The sequence below is a fragment of the Pan paniscus genome, chromosome 11 (assembly GCF_029289425.2).
Source record: "Pan paniscus chromosome 11, NHGRI_mPanPan1-v2.0_pri, whole genome shotgun sequence".
NCBI lineage: Eukaryota > Metazoa > Chordata > Mammalia > Primates > Hominidae > Pan > Pan paniscus.
Genome location: NC_073260.2, coordinates 42,901,649 through 42,924,349, shown reverse-complemented (window position 1 = coordinate 42,924,349; position 22,701 = coordinate 42,901,649). Strand labels below are relative to the sequence as shown.

Genomic DNA, 22,701 nt, shown 5'->3' with positions numbered 1-22,701 from the left:
TAGTAGAGATGGGGTTTCACCGTGTTAGCCAGGATGGTCTTGATCTCCTGACCTCGTGATCCGCCCACCTCAGCCTCCCAAAGTGCTGGGATTACAGGCGTGAGCCACCGTGCCCAGCCAACTCTGGACCCATTAAACAATAACTACCAATCCCTGCCTCCCCTCAGGCCCTGGTAATCTACTTTCTCTTACCCCAAGTATCTCATACAACTGGATTCATACAATATCTGTCCTTTTCTGACTGGCAAACCTAAATTGGCCTAATATCTTTAAGGTTCATCCATGTGGCAGTACATGTGTCAGAATTTTCTTCATTTCTAAATATGCATAATATTCTGTTGTATGATATAGCACATTTTCTTTAGCCATTTCTTTAGCCTTCCTCTGATGGAAACCTGGATTGCTTCCACCTTTTGGCTATTCAGAGTAATGCTGCTGGCCGGGCGTGGTGGCTCACACCTGTAACCTCAGAACTTTGGGAGGCCAAGGCGGGTGGACTACTTGAGGTCAGGAGTTCGAGACCAGCCTGGCCAACATGGCGAAACCCTGTTTCTACTAAAAATACAAAAATTAGCTGGATGTCATGGTGCGTGCCTGTCATCCCAGCTACTCTGGAGGCTGAGGCAGGAGAATCACTTGAACCCAGGTGGCAGAGGTTGCAGTGAGCCAAGATTGCACCACAGCACTCTAGTCTGGGAAACAGAGTGAAAGTCCATCTCAAAAAAAAGAAAAAAAAAGAAGAAGAAGAAGAATGCTGCTACAACATGGGTGTAAAAATATCTGTTCATATCCCTGCTGTCAATTGTTTCTGAGCATATAACCAGAGATGGAACTGCTGAATGACGTTAATTTTTTCAGGAACTGCCACACCATTTTCCATAGCAGCTGCATTGTTTTATACTCCCACTAGCAGTACACAAGGCTTCTAATTTTCTCCACATCTCCACACTTGTAATTTTCTGGTGGTGATGTTTTTGTTCTTTTAGATAACAGCCATCCCAATGGGTATAAAGTGGTATCTCAGTGTGGTTGTGATTTGACTTTCCCTATAAGTCAAAAATGCTGAGAACTTTACTTGTGCTCACTGGCCATTTTATATCTTTGGAGAAAGGTGTATTCAAGTCCTCTTCCCATTTATGAACTGGGTTTTGTTGTTGTTTTTAGGAGTTTTCTCTATATCTTCTGGATGTTAATCCCTTATCAGAAGTGATTTGCAAATACTTTCTCCCAATCCATGGGTTACCTTGTTACTCTGCTGATAGTATACTTTGATGCACAAAAGTTTTAAAATTTTATATAGTCCGATTTGTCTGTTCTTTCATTGTCAGTGCCTTTGGTGTCATATTACTGCCAAATCTAATGTCATGAAGTTTTCACCCTCTGTTTTCCTCTAAGAGTTTTATAGTTTTAAGTCCTATATTTAGGTCCTTGATCCATTTTAATTTTTGTATATGGTGTTATGTAAGGGCCCAATTTCATTCTTTTACATGTGGATATCAGGTTTTCCCAGCACCATTTGTTGAAAAGACTGTCCTTTCCCCATTGAGTGGTTTCTGTATCCTTCTTGAATGTCATTTGACCATATACACAAGGATTTATTTCTGAGCTCTCTATCCTATCACTGGTCTACGTATCTGTCTTTATGCCAGTAACACACAATCTTGATTGATGTAGCTTTGTACTAAGGCTTTTTTTTTTTTTTGAGACGGGATCTCACTACGTCACCCAGGCTGGAATGCAATGGCACAATCATGGCTCACCGCCGCCTCAACCTCGCAGGTTCAAGGGATCCTGCTATCTAAGCTTCCTGAGTAGCTGGGACTACAGGTAAACACCACCACACCCAGTTAATTTTTGTATTTTTCAGTAGAGATGGGGTTTTGCCATGTTGTCCAGGGTGGTCTTAAACTCCTGGGCTCAAGCAATCCTTCTGTCTCAGCCTCCCAAAGTACTGGGATTACAGGTGTTAAGCTACCATGCCCAGCCTGTATGAAGTTTTGAAACCAGGAAGTGAGTCCTCCAACCTTTTTATTCTTTTTCAAGATTGTTTTGGCCATTTGGCATCCCTTGAGATTCCAAATGAATTTCAGAATCATTTTTCTATTTTTGCAAGAAATGTTGGAATTCTGACAGGCTTGCATTGAATCTGTATATCCCTTTGGGCAATACTGACATGTTAAAAATATTAAGTCACCCAGTGCACAAATGTGATGTCATTACATTTAATTACATCTTCTTTAATTTTCCTCAAAAATGTTTTATACAAATCTTTCATCTCCTTGGTTAATTCCCCAATATTTGATTCTTCTTGATGCTATTATAAATGAAACTGTATTCTTAGTTTCTTTTTTATATTTTTATTGTCAGGGCTTAGAAACAAGGGATTTTTGCCTGTTGATTGTATATGCTGCTACTTCTTTGCTGAACTCATTTATTAATTCTAGCAGGGGCTCTGTGTGTGTGTGTGTAATCTTGAGGGTTCTCTCTCTTTTTTTTTTTTTTGGAGACAGAGTCTTGCTCTGTCCCCCAGGCTGGAGTGCAGTGGCGAGATCTCAGCTCACTGCAACCTCCACCTCCCAGATTCACGCAATTCTCCTGCCTTAGCATGCGCCACGCCCGGCTAATTTTTTTTTTTTTTTTTTTTGGTATTTTAGTAGAGTCGGGGTTTCACCATGTTGCCCAGGCTGGTCTCAAACTTCTGAGCTCAGGCAATCTACCCACCTCGGCCTCCCAAAGTGCTAGGATTACAGCCAAGAGCCATTGCACCTGGCCCAGGGTTTTCTATAATACATATAAGTCATATCATCTGCAAAAAGATAATTTTACTTCCCCCTGTCTAATTTCGATTTTTTTTTTTTTTTTTTTTTTTGCTTACTTCCTTTGGCTAGAACTTCCATTACCATGTTAAATAGAAGCCACAAAACCAAGCCTCCTTGTCTTCTTCATGAGCTTAGAGGAAAAGCTTTCAGTCTTTCACCATTGAGTATGATGTTAGCTGTGGGCTTTTCACATACGGTTCTTATGTTGAGGTAATCTCCTTCTATACCTAGTTTGTACCGTGTTTTTATCACAAAAGGGTAATGACTTTTGTCAGACGCTTTTTGTGCAGAGATGATCGTATGGTTTTTGTCCTTAACGTGGTATATCACACTGATTGATTTTCATATGTTGAACCACTCTTGTAATCATGGGATAAATCCTACTTGGTCATGGCACACAATCCTTTTAAATATGCTGCTGAATTCCATTGGCTAGTATTTTGTTCAAGGTTTTCACATCGATGTTCGTAAGGGATACTGGCCTATAGTTAGTTATCTTATAGTGTCTTTTTGTTTTTGGTATCAGGGTAATGCTGACCTTATTGAGTTAGAAAGTGTTCCTTTTTCCTCAAATTTTTAGAAGAGTTTGAGAAGGACTGGTTTTAGTCTTTTAAGTGTTTGGTAGAATTTACTGGTGATGCTATCATGTCCAGGGTTTTGCTTTCTCAGGAGGTTTTGGATTACTTAATCTCCTTATTAGTTAGGGGTCTGTTCAGATTTTCTATTTCTTTATGATTTAGTTCTGGTGTTTTGTTTTTCTAGGAATTTGTCCATTTCATGTAGACTATCCAATTTGTTGTCCTACAATACTGATCATTTTTACAGTACTGATCAGTTTTATTTCTGTAGTATCAGTGGTAATGCCATTTTCATTTCTAATTTTAGTAATTTGAGTCTTCTTCCTTTTATACTTCATCATTCTAGCTAAAGGTTTATCACTTTTGTTATTCTTCTTAAAGAACCAACCCTTGGTTTTGTTCATTTTCTTTATTGGTTTTCTACTCTCTATTTTATAAATTACAATAATATACTACTTGCAATTTTTGTATATAATAATACACAAAAATTATACTACTTGCAAACTACAAATTATTTTACAAATTACAATAATAATTTACATATTATAATATTTGCAAGTTACAATAACAAGTTACAGTAATAATATTTTACAAATTATCTTAAGTTACAATAAAACTAGCTTTTATAGTGGTCCTTGTATTTGCCTTTATCAGAAATCTTTATTTCCTCTTCTCAAATGGCTGTGTGTTACTGTCTAGTGTGCCTTCATTTCAACCTAAAAGACTCCCCCTTTAGAATTTCTTGCAGGTCAGATCTAGTGATTAAAAACTCCCTTTTAAGTGTTTGGTAGAATTTACTGGCGATGTTATTATGTCCAAGGTTTTGCTTTGTCAGGAGGCTTTGGACTACTTAATCCCCTTACTAGTTAGGGGTCTATTCAGATTTTCTATTTGTTTTTTGCAAGTTACAATATTTACAAGTTACAGTAATAATATTTTACAAATTATCTCGTTACGATAATACTAGCTTTTATAATGGTCCATGTATTTGCCTTTATCAGAAAGGCAAATTGATTGCCTGGGCAAAGTCTTAATTTTTCCATTATTTTTGAAGGAGTTTTGCCAGATGTAGAATTCTTAACAGGTTTTCCCTCACTTATGCATTTTGAATATATCAACCCACTGCCTTCTGGCCTGCAATGTTTCTGATGAGAGATGTGCTGACAATCTCAGTGGTATCCCCTGTATGTGGTAGGTCACTTCTCTCTTGCTGCTTTCAAGACTGTCTGTGGCATTATAGCTTGATTATAATGCATGTTCACATGGGCCTCTGAGTTTATCCTGCTTGGAGTTTGTTGGGCTTCTTGGATATTCCTGCATATATCAAATCTGGGGAGTTTTCAGCCAAATCATCTGTCTGCTCCTTTACTTCTCTTCTCCCTCTGGAACTCCCACGATCTGTATCTTGGTCTACTTGGGTGTGTCTCAGGGATCCCTTAAATTCTGTTCATTTATGTTATGCTCTTTATTCTTTCTGTTCCTCAGACTTGCTAATTCTTTAATGATCCTAGCTTCACACGCACTGATTCTTCTGCCTGCTCAAATATGCTTTTGAATCCCTCCAGTGAATTTTTCATCTCAGTTTTAGTACATTTCATTTCCAGAATTTCCTTTTGGTTCCCTTTTATGTGTTCTTTTTATAACTGATATTAGTATTTCTTCATAAATCGTTTCCTTGACTTTTCCCACATATTCTTTTAACTCTTGGGTATCTTTAAGATGGTTATTTAAAATTTTTTGCCTACTAAGTCCACAATTTGATCTTTCTCAGGGATAGCTTCTGTGGATTTATTTCTTCTTCTTTTTTTTGTTCTGTCTATTGGCCAGGCTGGAGTGCAGTGGCATGATCTCAGCTCATTGCAACCTCTGCCTTCCGGGTTCAAGTGATTTTTGTGCCTCAGCCTCCAAAGTAGCTGGGATTACAGGTATCCGTCACCACACCCAGCTAATTTTTTTGTATTTTTAGTAGAGACAGGGTTTCACTATTTTGGCCAGGCTGGTCTCAAACTCCTGACCTCAGGCGATCCGCCCGCCATGGCCTCCCAAAGTGCTGGGATTATAGGCGTGAGCCACCATGCCCGGCCTGGATTTATTTCTTCCCTTTGAATAGGCTATACTTTCCTATTTCTTTGTATGCCATGTAATTTTTCAATAAAAACTGAAATGTGATGTTTTGCCATTATATTTAAAACTACAAATACAGCAGTAACTCTGGAGATCAGTCTCCCCCTTTCCCCAAGGCTTGCTGAGCTTTTTTTCCAATATTGGATTTTTGTAACAAAACTATATTTCTTGTTTCTTAATTAACTAACAAAAGAAGAGAGTTAAATAAATCCTACTATCTTCATACCATTTATTATTGTATAGTCATTCATTTATTCAAAAAATATCTATTAAGTGCCAGGCACTGTTACAATTGCTGAAAACAGAGCAACTTGTTAAGAATATAGTTTCCATTAAGACAGGCTCTTACAGTCTACGCTACTCATTGATGTATCCTAGAACTTAACTATATAGTATGCACCCAATAAATATTTGATGAATAAATAAATGCATTTCAATGTGATGTATTTGTAGAATTACTTATGAAAATAAGTTACTATACTTTTCATCTGAAATCAAAGGTTTAACGGCACTCTAAAAATAAAGGCAGTTTCATGTTCTGACACATAAACTAAATGAATATGGTCTGTTTCTACATATTCATATACTTATACTGTATACTATTCTTTAACCACCCCTAGAAACATACCTTTACAATGTACTGCAATGGCACCCTCAGCATTTTCACAGATATCTAGGAATTCTTTGACAATGGCATCAGTAGGGGTGCTGCCATCCGCAAAGAAAAGATCATGGTGATCGAAGCCAGCATCCGTAAAGCGTTTGGCATCATACATCCTTTTATTTAGACGAATAATGGTAGTAACATTGTGATTCTTAAAATATTGAATATAAGTCTCAGGAGAATGTTGGTGGTAACCTACATAAAGAAATGCACCAGATCTTGTAAAACACATAAAGAAAACAATGGCTAATAGTTTCACCTGTAACTGAACGGAAACAGTATCTGGACTGGGAATTAAATACCAATTTGATTATAACTGTAAAAAACAAAAGAAAAGAAAGTTAAAATCCAGTCAGAATGATCTACTGAAGTGACCAAGTATGCTTAAATAATAATTAACACTTGGTCAAGCTTGGTGTAACTCTTTCAAAAGAAAATATAGGATAGATATTTTCAATAACAAAATGAGATTGATGCCATAATTTCACATACCACTTTCAAGTCTGGCTCTTGAATGAGGTCCACAGAAGGCAATAAATCGGTCTGGTATTATCCAATTTAAATCTCCATTTTCTGCTTTCTGCAAGGGGAAGACCAGCACAATTCGTTTTTAAATGTATTCTCCCCACAACCTCTCTACTCAAGACTGAGTCTCTGAAGGACTTCAAACTCATTTGCTTTAGCGGAAAAGCTGTTTACAAATTGCCATGAGACAGGAATCTCAATTTGCCCTGCTATAAGTATATCTAGGGAATGGACGTATATCCTGTTCCTAATCATCTTCTTTTAACAGTGTTTCATTGCTAGGGTATCAGCCCTTGGAATACAGAGCTGACTGCTGCCATACAAATATACTATTTGGTTATTTTATCTGAATCAATTCTCATTATAGTTGCTGCTAATTAATAAGAAAGCAAGCAAACTTTTCCAGTATAAGGAATCTGGGAACTTCCCTGTTTTCCTGAATGACTAACTGGCTTCCAACATGAGCAATCTTGACTCCACAAATAAAGGGGGAAAAACTATCTACTTAGGTTTCTGGCTTCCCAATATTTACTTACTTACCTACTTACAGAGATATATCTTTCCACTATCTTCCTAACTATTTAATAAGGCAACCAATTTAAAAAGTTCATTTGTTCGTGATCAGCCTGACCAACATGGAGAAGTCCTGCCTCTACTAAAAACTACAAAATTAGCCAGGCATGGTGGTGCATGCCTGTAATCCCAGCTACTCGGGAGGCTGAGGCAGGAGAATTGCTTGAACCCAGGAGGCGGAAGTTGTGGTGAGCCGAGATTGTGCCATTGCACTCCAGCCTGGGCAACAAGAGCGAAACTCTGTCTCAAAAAACAAAAATTAAAAAAAATAAATAAATAAATGCACTGAACCGACCAGGAAACTAAAAAATGACAAGTATACCAAGATCACAGTATGTCCCTACAAAAAAACAAATATAAACTGATATGTAAGACATGTTACTTCCTGTTATTAGGTCCTTTGGATTGAGTTACCATTACTATTATAACATAGATACAGTTCAAATTTAACAATAATAGAAACTTCTGTCTTAATGAAATGGACAACAGAGACTTAAGCAGAAAGTAGAAGACACTTGATAGTGGAGAAGGAGAGGACTCGTGATTAAAAACAACAGATAAATTAGCTTTGAAATTGGGGTGTTTCTATGTGTACCTAAAAATGAGTAAAAAATAACACAGTTTCTTGAATATCTACAGGGACCAAGCAGGTAATCCCAAACCAGTTTACTGGACTTAATGATCAACATGGGGAATCAGTCAGCCCATGTTCCATAATACAAAGGTCTGAACAGCCGGGTGCAGTGGCATGCACCTGTAGTCCTAGCTACTTGGGAGGCTGAGGCAGAAGGATCACTTAAGCCCAGGAATTTGAGTCCAGCCAGGGCAACACAGTGAGACCCTCTCTCTTTAAAAAAAAAGAAAAGGAAAGGTCAAAGCAGGAATGAGGGCAGCTGTTGCCAGATATTCTGATTTTAAAGTGAAATCAGAAATCTGGACTTTTAAATAACAAACCCGTGATCAGTTGTTGGCAACAACTAGATTTCACTGAATTGCTGATGCCATTAATTAAGATACATCCTGAATTCAGAGGAGCTGAAATAGGAAAAAATGGGCATTGTAGAATCAATGAATGACACTATCCCCAAATTTCTAAATACACTATAATAACTGAACTGGTGTGTGGGAACCTAAACAGTTCCCTGTGTCACCACACAGCTTCATGGAGGTGAAGACGTTTGTGGTGTGCCCCTGCTACCCCCCAGCCCAGACCCTCCAATCTCTACAGTAGTAACAGGGGAGTTACTTAGCGCCTGTATTATTCATTAATAGCACACAAAGGCATCACTACAAAAGGAACAAATACCAACTAGTGTTTTTAGCAGTTTTGCTTACATAGACAAAGTAACTTGTTTCAAATGTTTAATGTTTTAAGGACAAGCGCAAAAAAGGTGTTAATAACTTAGCTATATTCTGTAAGTTTAAGGTGCTAGTTAAATGTATGTTGTACTTTAGAAATGGACTGCTATCAGAGAAGTAAAGACAGGGTTGGCCCTAATGAATCCTACAATGTATTCTTACATCTTTGGTACATCACAGAAACAACTGAGTGTCATTATTAACTGAAATTGAAAAAACAGTTCAGTTAAACGTAAGAGTTTGAAATAATATTTACTTTGGACGTTGTGAAAAAGAATTCTCTGAGGATTCAAGATGCTGCCACATGAAGTGCTGCTGTTTGAGGAATCATCTCCCCAGTGCTGGGGAGCAAGCCTGCTCAAGGTAACTACAGCAGGGTAAGAAGACAGGAGGCTACAACTACTCTGGGCTGAAAAGGGCTTTAGCACAGTATCTTACTCATTCCCTATTTGGAGGATAAAGCTGTAGAATCAAATTATTTATTCTTTTTAAAATATATATACTATGTTAAAAAACATAGAACACACCTGTGGTTTTGCCTGGCTTATCTCTCCCTGGCCCTGTCCTATCTTTTTAAGAAATTTTGTGTGGTTGGGCGCCGTGGCTTACATCTGTAATCCCAGCACTTTGGGAGACTGAGGCAGGTAGATCCCTTGAGTGCAGGAGTTTGTGACCAGCCTGGGAAACATGGCGAAATCCCATCTCTACAAAAAAATTACAAAATTAGCTGGGCATGGTGGCACGTGCCTGTAGTCCCCGTTACTGGGAGGCTGAGATGGGAGGATCACTTGAACCCGGGAGAGAGAATGCAGTGAGCCAAGATCGCACCACTGCACTCCAGCCTGGGCAGCAGAGTGAGACCCTGTCTCTAAAAAAGAAAGAAAGAAAAATAAAATAAAATAAAATAAAACTGTTAGAAAATAAATTTTTTTTTGGTCCGGCTGGTTTGATGGGGCTGACCCTATGCCCCAGGCTCCTGGGATGGCCAGAGAACTAAGGCTGGCCAGAGTATTCCTTAGCCCTGCCCTGCCAAAGAACACAGGCTGGTGCAGAGATGGGCACATGATGTAAGTCAGGCCAGTGAGAGGCATTCCTGGGCCTTCTGATGGAGCTAAGATTACACTTTTCTGATCATTTTGCCAAACTGGCAGATCAAAGTTGCTGGTGGCCATCTTTATCACTACTGGAGAAGGCTGGCCTGAGAATAAAACTAATTTCAAGTCCAATTTCTGATTAAGTGTCTGAGCACCTGAAGGGGCATGCTAGAAGCCAATCCTATTCCTGGACTTTTAATTTATGTAATCCAGTAAATTTTTCCCTTTTTTTTGAGACAGAATCTTGCTCTGTCACCCAGGCTGGAGTGCAGTGGGGTGATCTTGGCTCACGGCAACCTCTGCCTCCCGGGTTCAAGTGATTCTCCTGCCTCAGCCTCCTGAGTAGCTGGGACTACAGGCGCCCACCACCACGCCTGGCTAACTTTTTGTATTTTAGAGATGAGGTTTCACCATGTTGCCCAGGCTGGTCTCAAACTCCTGAGCTCAGGCAATCTGCCCACCTAGGCCTCCCAAAGTGCTAGGATTACAGGCATGAGCCACTGCGCCTGGCAGATTTTTCCTTTTTTATTTAAGCTATTTGTGTTTACTTTCTGTAACTTGCAACCAGAAGTGTTCCGACAAACCGAAGGTTATGGCAAAAACAAAGATATTTTCCAGAGATAATTAGGTGTATAATGACTATTCATCTCATCTTATTCTATGCTAAGGGTTTTAAAAGCATCTCAATCACTGTGTGACAGCCATCAATACTAAAATACATTTAAACTAAACAGTATAAAGAACACACGGGGCACACTCATTCACTCTAGAATTGTGCATCAAATGCAGAAATTCCCACTGAGAATTGGGACAGGAGAAATAGGGATAAGAAGATGAAGACTTGATTTTTTTCGCTCTATACACGTCTAAAACAAAACAAGAATATTGCTTCTGTAAGTGAAATGGGTGATTAAGAAAGCTAAAAACAGGGCCGTGCACAGTGGCACACATCTGTAATCCTAGCACTTTGGGAGGCCAAGGTGGGAGAAGTGCTTGAGGCCAGGAGTTCAACTCTAGCCTGGGCAACAAAGTGAAACCCCATCTCTACAAAAATAAAAATTAAGAAATTAGCCTGGCATGGTGGTACATACCTGTGATTCCAGCTACTTGGGAGGCTGAAGAGAGAGGATCATTTAATCCCAGAAGTTCAAGGCTGCAGTGAGCCATGTATACCACTGCACTTCAGCCTAGGTAACAGAGCGAGACTTGGTCTCTCTCTCTCTTTTTTTTTCAATTTAAAAAAAGAAAAATTAAAAACAGGCAGAGAAATTTTGGTCAGAGTACAAACCATCAGAGGATAAGTAAATTCTGGAGATCTAATGTGTGTACTGTATGCTTGAAATCTGCTAGAGTACATCTCAGGTATTCTCATCACACACGCCAAAAGACTTAAATTATGTGAGGTGATGAATATGTTAATTAGCTTGATTAGGTAATCATTTCATGGTGTATACATAGATCAAAACATTACTCTGTACATCTTAAGTATATGTAAGTTTTATTTGTCAATTATTCCCCTCAATAAAGCTGGGCGGGGGGAGGAAGAGTTGAAAACATGATCCTTGAAGACTTACTTCATAGTGTTCATATTCATCAAGGTTAAATGAGTTGAAATTAAGGAAGCCATACTGCATTGCCTAAAATCCAAAAGAAAGCTTTTAAGAACAAGGATGCAAATAAGAAAACAGTTTCCTATCCAATTTCAGAATACTAAATATCAGGGGCCCCCCAAGAAAGTATTGTCATGATCAGATTACTTTCCACTGAACAGCTTTCAAAGGAAGTGGGCGGCGTCTTCTAAGTGCTTCTTTTATATGGAAATTAATTATAACTATATGTAATAAGTTTGCTGTGTTTTGTTTGGATTTTGTTTGTGAGATGTGCTTTTTTATTTTCATTCACCAGTCATCCTATCCATGTATTGTTAAATAATCATGCCCTGAAAGTAATCCTCTTCTCTTACCAGATCACTACCACCCCTGGTTGAAAATTCAGAAGTTTAGGATTCAAATATAATGCACAACCCAATGGTCTCTACATCGATAAGAAAGAGGAGAGAATCCATGTGCTAGTTTATCCCAAACAAAACCCTCATACTTCATCCATATCTTCATTTTCAAATTCTTCCGAACAGTCTTTAATCAATGTTCCCTAAAGTAAACAGCTCTGACATCAACACTAAAATCAAAACTTTTGAGGAAAAAAAAGATATTCTTTCCATAGGAATAAAACAAAAAAAATTTCTGTCCTATCCTATAGCCTTACTCTGTGTGATAGCAGGCAGAGTATGATAACCAAAATAAGCAGAGTGTCTATTTTCTGAGACAAGGACAAACAGAGCTAGCAGCCTCTGAGAAATATCCTCCTGGCTGCTGATCCCTGAGCCAAACAGGAGGGAAGCAAGAATTCTTGATCCACAAGGTATTCTTGGTTCAAAGAGGGGGCTTTTGTACACCCAGTTTTCAAAAGTAAACTACTGAAATACAAATGTAAAATAAGAAGGCTAGAATATCAACTAAAAAGGTCTTCATTTTATATAGTTATTTAAACACTAATCCCAAGACTAAGTCAATCACAAAATTTATTTCCTTGACTGCAATATATTTCATGATTTTGGACTACAGCTATTTCTAATAGAATGAAACAATAAAAAAAAAGTAGTTTATAAGGAATTCCTATTTTCCTTTGAATTTCATGAGGTGATCTTATTGGAAGTGAATCACACTGAAAACATAATTACATTGATGCATGTTTCTTCATATATGCAATATTCAAAATCAGTCACAAATAAAAAATGCTTACACTGCAAATCAGAAGCTAGTGACCCTTAAATAAAACTAAATATAGTGGCTGGGTGCGGTGGTGCATGCCTGTAATCCCAGCACTTTGGAAGGACAAGGTGAGTGGATCGCTTGAGCTCAGGAGTTTGAGACCAGCCTAGGCAACATAGTGAGACCTCATCTCCACAAAAAATATAAAAATTAGCTGAGCATAGCAGAAAAAATGAAAATTTAATTTAAAAAAAACCCAAAATATAGTATGCAAATGCCAATCTTTGACCTATCGTACCAGCTAATTGACTTTGGGTGCAATACCCAATTAAAAAAAAAAAGCCAAAAAATAATAATAGAAGCTGCCATATGGTGTTATAATAGATCATTTCCAAACCCCTCAAAGCTTTACTTTTCTCTTTTTAAAGGTGAGTGTGCCTGCCTGCATGAGCCCACCTGGCAGGGGCTGCAACTGCAACCAGAAGGTACCATTTACACCTGTTGCCCTTTGGTCTCCTGATTTCCACCAGTGCCCCATACCTGCCCACACTGAGGGCCCATGGAGCCGCCTCAGAGCTCATGGCAACTACCCCAATCAGCTCCATATCCCACAGTCACTGGGCTCAAATCCAAACAATGCGCCCATACCTCATTGATTGATACAGGGAAAAAAGTATATCAATTAGTCTCTGAATTTGTATGCTGATTAGTCCTCTCGTTTTAAGACATGTCTGTCACAATTCCCAGCAAGCCACCATGTTTCATTATACAAGAAAGTAAACCTGGGTTCCTTTTGGCTCTAAAAGCACAAGTTACAGAAAAATGCTGTCAAAGGCTTATTTGATCCATGGGCTACTGATTTACCATTCTAGTTTCTCGTGCTGTCCTGACATTAATACCAGGACTTGCTGCACTGTGTAACCCCAGGGGACCCTGTTCACGTAGAACGTGATAGGGAGGGTGTCCCCTGGAATCAACACAGCAGCCCTGGTTATGACCCAAGGAATCACTTGGAAATAGTTTGACAAAGCAGCAGTGACCCACTTAGTTTCACATAAAACTGTATAACAAACTAATTGAGGCATTCAAATTCTGTTGAACTAGAAATTGAACGCCTGACAAAACAAAAATGAAGTGTTTGACAGTGACTGTGTTACGTCTGTTGTAATGGTATTGGCAGGAATCAGGTATATAGAATATACAAATCAAAGAGAACTTACCAGTAAACAAGTCGTCTTTACTTTTGTTCTTTTAGATCATAATATACTCAAAACCAATTCTGGATCTAGAACCTAATTGTATAACTCTTATTTTCCCTGTTTCTTAAGTGACTTTTCCCCCAACTCATACATAGAAGCACTCAGAAATTCAGAATAAACTGTTTCCTGGTTTGGTCTCATTCTGGTATTAGTTGGGAAATGGAGCACCTCTGTCACCATATGCATCTTGGAAGAAACACTAACAAAAAGATCTCGGGAAGAAGGCCTAGTCTTCTTGGACCGCATGTTAGTTCCTCAACACAACACTGGGTGCATCCTACATGTCACTTACCTTCTTTACTGCATGAAAACAGTCAAGAAGTGTAATGTAGAAATTGCAACTTCCATAGGCAGCATCTCTGAAACCCAAGAGTAATAAAATGTAGATCAGTTAATTTTCTGCAATTACACTTACCTAAGACAAAGCTGACTAGAATTTAAAATCAAATGTACACTCTGAACCATTATCAAGAAGAAAAAAATCTCGCCTTTTGACTTTTAAATAAAAGATAAATCAATTACAAATTTCACTGCAGTTTCTACCTATTCCAATAGGTACTGTTTTATGGGCCTGGATCAATAATGACCACTTCCTAAATTTCAAATGTTCTCTCTGGATTATTTTTGGCTTTAACAGCTGAGCCACCTTCTTGAATTCAACAAATCAATACCTATCTCTCCCCCAAAGGGGCAAAGCATTTGAATTTTTTCTTTAAACTGGAAAATACCGTATGAAAATCTTACTGGGAAAGACTGCTTTTTGATCCTGTAATAAACATATGTGTGTATGTGTGTCTAATTATACGTGTGTCTGTCTGTGTGTGTGTGTCTCCAACCAAGTATGACAGAAATACTGAGAAATCAAGGTCATATTTAAAATATTAGGTAGAAGGTCATAAGCATTTTGTTGCTATCGTTATCCTAAAGACTTTTACCCATTTAACTGGGTAACTTCTGGGTTTTTTTTAAAAACTTTTTTATAGGGATAACGTCTTGCCCTGTTGCCCATGTTGGGGTACACTGGTGTAATCATAGCTCACTGCAGCCTCAAACTCCTGGGTTTAAGTGATCCTCCCACCTCAGTGTCCCCAGTAGCAAGGACCACAGGCATGTATCACCGCATCTAGTTAACTTTTTTTTTTTTTTTTTTTTAAGGTAGAGATGGAGTCTCATTATGATACCAAGGCTGGTCTTAAACTCCTGGCCTCTGCCGGGCGCAGTGGCTCAGGCATGTAATCCCAGCACTTAGGGAGGCCGAGGCAGGTGGATCACGAGGTCAGGAGTTCAAGACCAGCCTGGCTAAGATGATGAAACCCTGTCTCTACTAAAAATACAAAAATTAGCCAGGCACGGTGGCGGGCGCCTGTAATCCCAGCTACTCGGGAGGCTAAGGCAGAGAATTGCTTGAACCCGAGAGATGGAGGTTGCAGTGAACCGAGATCATGCCACTGCACTCCAGCCTGGGCGACAAAGTGAGACTCTATCTCAAAAAAAAAACAAAACAAAACAAAACAAAAAAACAAACCCAAAACACCCACACAACTGGCTGGGCACAGTGGCTAACGCCTGTAATCCCACCACTTTGCGAGGCCGAGGCAAGTGGATCACAAGGTGAGGAGATCGAGATCTTCCTGGCTAACACGGTGAAACCCTGTCTCTACTAAAAATACAAAAAATGAGCCGGGCGTGGTGGGGGGCACCTGTAGTCCCAGCTACTCCGAGGCTGAGGCAGGAGAATGGCGTGAACCCGGAGGCGGAGCTTGCAGTGAGCGGAGCTTGCGCCATTGCACTCCAGCTTGGGTGACAGAGCGAGACTCGAGACTCGTCTCAAAAAAAAAAAAAACTTCTAGCCTCAAGCAGTCTTCTCACCTTTTTGGCCTCCCGAAGTGTTGAGATTACAGGTGTAAACAGCTGTGCCCTACCTTCTTTCTGATTTTTAAAGGACAGTAATACCAATAAAACCACAGGAACTAACAAGTCAACTACCTTCCACAGGATCACTCTAGTTTTGGGAAAGTGCTTATATTACTTTACAGACAACTCCAGCCAAACACTGCATCAATACATACCAGTAATCTTCCTATACAAATCTCTTAATATCAAGTAAGGTTTTACCCAGAGAAATAAGGCACCCCGACCCTTACCCTGCTTCTCCTTTTTGGCTACCTTGAGCCATTACAAGATGAAATCTTCTGGAATTAGGCAACATAAAAATTAATTTAATTATGATTAAGCTAGGCGTGCAGAAAAACTGTGCCTATCTGAATGGTACTCATTTGCTCCTGGGGAAACAGGGTTGCTGGTGGAGCTATCACTAATTCCCCACCTTATTTGGGTCTTCATACTGTAATATTTCTTACTGTGTGGTAGTTACATAAATACATGTAAAACCTTACTACTGTACACTTAAGATTAGTGTTTTTGAGGCCGGGCGTGGTGGCTCACGCCTGTAATCCCAGCACTTTGGGAGGCCGAGGCAGGTGGATCACGAGATCAAGAGATTGAGACCATCCTGGCCAACATGGTGAAACCCTGTCTCTACTAAAAACATAAAAATTAGCCGGGCGTGGTGGCGCGCACCTGTAGTCCCAGCTACCTGGGAGGCTGAGGAAGGAGAATCACTTGAACCTGGGAGGCAGAGGTTGCAATGAGCCAAGATCGCACGCCACTGCACTCCAGCCTGGTGACAGAGCGAGACTCCCATCTCAAAAAAATAAAATAAAATAAAAAAAGATTAGTGTTTTTGTTAAAAACTATAAGTTATACATTAACTTAAAAGGGGAAAATGAATATTCCACAAATGTTAGAATAAAAACTAAACCACATTTTAAACTTTTAATTCTTGCTCAAACCTTAAGGGCCAAAACTACAGCAATGAGGGCAAGAAAAGGCATCCTTTTTAGCTAAAATTGTCTTCAATGTTACTGACTGAGCTGCTTAGAATTACTGAGCTATGCGAACCTTCATGAGGACAGAATGCAGGGTCTTGTTTTCTTTTTTTGAGACACGGTCTCACTATGTTGCCCAGGCTGGAGTGCAGTGGTGCAATCATGGCTCACTGCAGCCTTGACCTCCTGGGCTAAAGCGATCCTCCCACCTCAGCCTCTGGAGTAGCTGGGACCACAGGTGCACACCATCAGGCCTGGCTAAGTTTTCGTATTTTTTGGTAGAGTTGGGGTTTCACCATGTTGCCCAGGCTGGTCTCGAACTCCTGAGCTCAAGCACTCTGCCTGCCTCAGCCTCCCAAAGTGCTGGGATTACAGGTGTGAGCCACTGCGTTCAGCCAACACAAGGTCTTAGAACACACCATTTTTGTTCTGTAAGGTTCTGAAGTGAAAAACTTCTCTTCCACATCCTAGAAAAAGTCTTTAACCTAAAAGGCCACGATTTTACCAACACTTTATTGGCAATATTCAGAAAGAAAAAAACAAAAGGACTTCCAGCAGTGGTCCCCAGGCCAGCAGCACCAGGACCACCCCACCTGTTAGAAATGCAAATTCTCAGGGCCACCCCACATCTACTGAATCAAAGTTCTCAGGATAGGGTCAGGTAATTTGTGTCTTAACAGGTCCTCTAGTTGTCTGTGATTGTGTTCAAGTTTATGAATCACCGACCTACAAATCAACACAAATCCTGGTTTTGTAGAAATAGGGTGTTCATGGAATAAAGAACCCATTTAGGTAGAGAAACTAAGGCAGGAAAATGAAGTACTTTAGCCTAAATCAAATCAAAATTATCAATGGAAATGGGGTAAACCCTCAAGTTGGATCCCAATGATTTTAACCATGTCTTCTCTGTGAAGGAGTATGATTATTTTCTTTTCTTTTTTTTTTGACAGTCTCCCCCTGGAGTGAGTGCAGTGGCGCAATCTTGGCTCACTGTAAGCTCCACCTCCTGGGTTCACAACATTCTCCTGCCTCAGCCTCCCAAATAACTGGGACTACAGGCGCCTGCCACCACGCCCAGCTAATTTTTTTGTATTTTCAGTAGAGATGGGGTTTCAGTGTGTTAGCCAGGATGGTCTCAATCTCCTGACCTCGTGATCCACCTACCTTGGCCTTCCAAAGTGCTGGGATTATAGGCGTGAGCCACTGCGCCTGGCTTGATTATCTTCTTAACCTACTGATAATTCTTTTCCAATCAAGCTAAAGACATGTTGATTCAGTCTCTGTGACATTTTGGCAAATTTCTTCAATGCTTTTTTTTTTTTTTGAGAACCTACTGTGGGGCACAGCCCCGCTCCAATCTGTGATGATTTCACATGCTTTCATCTGGGCCCTGCTGAAGTCCTGCCTCATACATCATAGAATCTGAATATACGACAAGAATCTTTGCTCACTCAAGTGTATTTCATTAGCACCTCCAATTTTAGACACACCCACATCACATCTTCCTCCCACCTTGCATTCAGCCTTCTTCCAATAGGCAGAACAGCAACTCTGAGGCTCAGTGTATAAGCCTTGAGCAGTGGGGAGGGATCCTTGTCACCAAGATCATTTAACAAATTTGGAAAACACGTAAGAATCAATAAATGGGCACTGCTTAGAAACTGCACAACAATGTCAAATACTAGTTTTAAAGAATGGCAGCTTTCGTAACAGCTCGTATTCACCACGGCCAAAAACTACGAATGACCCAAATATCCATCAAAAGGACCACAGGCAAATAAATTGTGGTATACTCATAGATTGGAATGCTACAAAAGGAATAAAAAAGGATGAACTACTGATACCTGCCACAACACAGGTAAATCTCATAGACATTACATATGTGAAATCCAGTTGACAGCTCCCCAAAATGCATACCAGTAATATCAAGTTCAAAGGCAAGCAAAACTGATAGTGGTAGAAGTCAGAGCAATGATTAGCTGGGGGTGATGACTGACTGGAAAGGGGTGGGAGGGAAATCTTCTAGGAGACAGAGAATTTTTTTTTTTTTTTTGCGGGGAGTGGGGTGGGGACAGAGTTTCGCTCTTGTCGCCCAGGCTGGAGTGCAATGACACATCTCAGCTCACTGCAATCTCCGCCTCTCAGGTTGAAGTGATTCTCGTGCCTCAGCCTCCCAAGTAGCTGGGATTACAGGTGTGCACCACCATGCCCTGCTAATTTTTGTATTTTTAGTAGAGACAGGGTTTTACCACGTTGGCCAGGCTCGTCTTGAACTCCTGACCTCAGGTGATCCACTTGCCTCAGCCTCCCAAAGTGCCAGGATTACAGGCGTGAGCCACCGCGCCCGGCCACGACAGTGATTTTTAAACATGTAGGTAAATGGCCGGGCTCGGTGGCTCATGCCTGTAATCCCAGCACTTTGGGAACCTGAGGCGGGAGGATCATGAGGTCAGGAGATCGAGACCATCCTGGCTAACACAGTGAAACCCCGTCTCTACTAAAAATACAAAAAATTAGCTGGGCGTGGTGGCAGGCGCCTGTATTCCCAGCTACTTGGGAGGCTGAGGCAGGAGAATGGCGTGAACCCAGGAGGCGGAGCTTGCCGTGAGCCAAGATCGTGCCACTGCACTCCAGCCTGGGCAACAGAGCAAGACTCCGACTCAAAAAAAAGTAGCTAAATGACAGTCAACTTAAAAGGGGGAGGGTTGGAATATTTAACAAATATTAGTTAAAGGCCAGGTACTATATCAAGTGTTTGTTTTTTTTTAAGAGACAGGGTCTTGGCCAGGCACAGTGGCTCATGCCTGTAATTCCAGCACTCTGGGAAGCCGAGGCTGGTGGATCACCTGAGGTCGGGAGTTCAAGACCAGCCTGGCCAACATGGCAAAACCCCATCTCTACTAAAAATACAAAAAATTAGCCAGGTGTGGTGGCGGGCACCTGTAATCCCAGCTACTCAGGAGGCTGAGGCAGGAGAATCGCTTGAACCCGGGAGGCAGAGGCTGCAGTGAGCCGAGATCACACCAATGCACTCCAGCCTGGGTGACAGAGCGAGAGTCTGTCTTAAAAAAAAAAAAAAAGATACGGTCTTGTTCTGTTGTGCAGGCTGAGTGCAGTGGCATAATGAAAGCTCACTGAAGCCTCCTAGGCTTGAGGGATCCTCCTGCCTTAGTCTCCGAAGTAGCTAGGACTACAGACACATGCCACCCTGCCCAGCTAATTTTTTTTTCCCCAAAGAGAAATGGTCTTGCTATGCTGCAAGGCTGATCTTCCAAATCCTGGCCTCAAGCTATCCTCCTGCCTCAGCCTTCCGAAGTGCTGGAATTATAGGCATGAGCCACCATGCCCAGCCTATACCAAGTGTTTTATATGCAGGATGTCACTTCATCCTCACAACTCCTTGAGGGAGATTTTATTATTGTTTCTGTTTCTGTTTTTTTTTTTTTGAGATGGAGCCTCGCTCTGTTGCCCAGGCTGGAGTGCAGTGGCACCATCTCGGCTCAATGCAAGCTCTGCCTCCCGGGTTCACAGCATTCTCCTGCCTCAGCCTCCTGAGTAGCTGGGACTATAGGCGCCTGCCACCACGCCTGGCTAATTCTTTGTATTTTTAGTAGAGACGGGGTTTCACCGTGTTAGCCAGGATGGTCTCGATCTCCTGACCTTGTGATCTGCCCACCTCAGCCTCCCAAAGTGCTAGGATTACAGGCGTGAGCCACAGCGCCCGGCCTATTGTTTCTGTTTAAAGACTAGGAGACCAAGGCTCAAATCTGTAAAGGACCACAGAGATATCAGTAGCAGAGCTGACAGCAAGACTCCCATCTGTCTGATGTCAAGTCAAGCTATTAACAAATATACAATACTACCTCTCAAGAAAATAGGAAGCAGAGGCAAGCCCCACACACACAAAAACAACTAAGAAGCAAAGAGTATTATAACAGATAATACCAGAGAACAGAAATACACACTGTTCATAACAATGATCCTATGATATTTAAAAAAAATTAAACTATATTTTATACTATTTAATTATGCAGACCAGACACAGAGAAATATTTAATATAACTCAATAAGAAATCATATACACACATACACACACACATACATACACACACACTTTAAAACTCAGTGGTTAAAGAAGGCTGGGCACAGTGGCTCACCCTTGTAATCCCAGCACTTTGGGAGGCCAAGGTAGGCGGATCACTTCAGGCCAGGGGGTTGAGACCAGCCTGGGCAACTTAGTGAAACCCCGTCTCTACTAAAAATACAAAAATTAGCCAGGCATGGTGGCATCTGCTCTAGAGGCTGAGACATGAGAATTCCCTGAACCTGGGAGGCAGAGGTTGCAGTGAGCCAAGATTGCGCCACTGAACTCCAGCCTGGGTGACAGAGCAAGAATCTGTCTAAAAAAAAAAAAAAGAGAGAGAGAGAGAATTCTATCTAAGTTGAATTAAATCTAATTAAATAAAACATTGCTATGGAACATAAAAGAACTTATTTACTATAAATGAATGCCATTCTTGCACAACATCGTGTTAGCAATACTTTGTTGGTCATATTTATTCTATGTACTTAAAGTGGCAAGATACAAAGAATATAATGTCATTTCTATCAAAATATTATCAGGCTTTATTAATTCTGATTGGACTACTTTCTAATTGATAAGTTCTATAGAACACTATGTGAAGAAGCACTAAATTTAAAAACTAAGTCTATCACAGGTTGACACTTTTGTAAGATAAATATGAAATGCAATAGTACTATACTATTACATATCCAGTAATGCAATAATCTTATTTTTGTGAATAAAATAAATTACTAGAAAAATGAAAGGGGGAAAAAAACAAAATACAAGCTCAAATTTCTTCTACTATTTGATTCTACAGACATAAAATTGCTCTATTCAATAACTATAAATGTTTCTAAAATCTTATTCTCAACTTCTGTATTTATCTCAACACAGGCTGGTAACAAAATGTCACAGATCGGCACCAGTTCACAGGCCACACTTTATGAAATCCCAGCACTTTGGGAGGCTGAGGCGGGCGGATCATGAGGTCAAGAGATCAAGACATCCTGGCCAACATGGTGAAACCCCATTCTCTACTAAAAATACAAAAATTAGCCAGGCGTGGTGGCACACGCCTGTAGTCCTAGCTACTCGGGAGGCTGAGGCAGAAGAATTGCTTGAACTTGGGAGGCAGAGGTTGCAGTGAGCCCAGATTGCACCACTGCACTCCAGCTTAGCGACAGAGCAAGACTCCGTCTAAAAAAAAAAAGAAAGAAACACTGTTTAGATAAATCAAATACCTAGTATCTACAATAGAAGAGATTCAAATTCCACAAAGCTGAATGGTTTCTAGCTAAGTCTTGCCTTTTGGAGAATTACTGACTGATGCTCCTGGGACCAAAAGGAACTAACTTCATTTCTCAGTGCCAAACTTTAATAATTTGAAACATAGCAAGGCAGTAAGCAATGCTTATTCTGTTTTTGGCACCTGTATTTAAATTAACTCAAAACGTCTTTTTTCACATCAACAGTGTTCCATGGATCCTTCATTGCACAGTACGAAATGTGTGAGCATGTTCCTATTTCAGGACCTTGTGCTGTAAATGTAAGAGTGGCATCACAAAAGATTACCATTATAAAGAAGAGTTCTATAGAACAAATGTCACTACATCAAGAGATGACCAAGGTGCCTGTGACTCAAGACCAAAAATACAAGCATTTCTTTTAAAGGAAGAATGTGGTTGCTATCATGTTATAGGTTGAGAAGAATTTTCCAGCTTAGAAAATGATCTTTATTTCCCCCTCTTCCCTTCCTACCCACCTCAAATAAAAGAATACTTAAGATGAGCCATGAGCTAGCAGAAAGAGATGATACTGGGTTCAAGCCAATTCTAATTTGCTCAATCACCGATTTTCACAATTTTTCATGCAGCGTATTACTGAAGTCTTCAGACTGCCCTGACAAATTGTTATTTCATGGAGTAAGTCCACAGGCAGGCCTATAAAGTTATTTGAAAGGGAGATTCTGCCAATAATTAGA

The 22,701-nt window shown here is 40.3% G+C and overlaps 1 protein-coding gene across 25 annotated transcripts in view; it reads right to left on the bottom strand.

The window, feature by feature from the left end:
• Window positions 1-22,701, bottom strand: part of CDC14B (cell division cycle 14B) — a 122,314-nt gene that overhangs the window by 27,579 nt on the left and 72,034 nt on the right. For all 25 annotated transcript variants that reach the window (XR_008626679.3, XR_010109112.1, XR_010109113.1 and 22 more), the window contains 4 exons: window positions 14,059-14,125; window positions 11,311-11,373; window positions 6,678-6,765; window positions 6,150-6,380 (listed from right to left, as the gene is read on the bottom strand). Coding sequence is in view for 20 of the 25 variants with exons in the window: in XM_057298683.2 (XP_057154666.1) it covers window positions 6,150-6,380; window positions 6,678-6,765; window positions 11,311-11,373; window positions 14,059-14,125 (449 nt within the window). In the remaining 5 variants the exon portion in view is untranslated. The remainder of the gene's footprint in view (window positions 1-6,149; window positions 6,381-6,677; window positions 6,766-11,310; window positions 11,374-14,058; window positions 14,126-22,701) is intronic.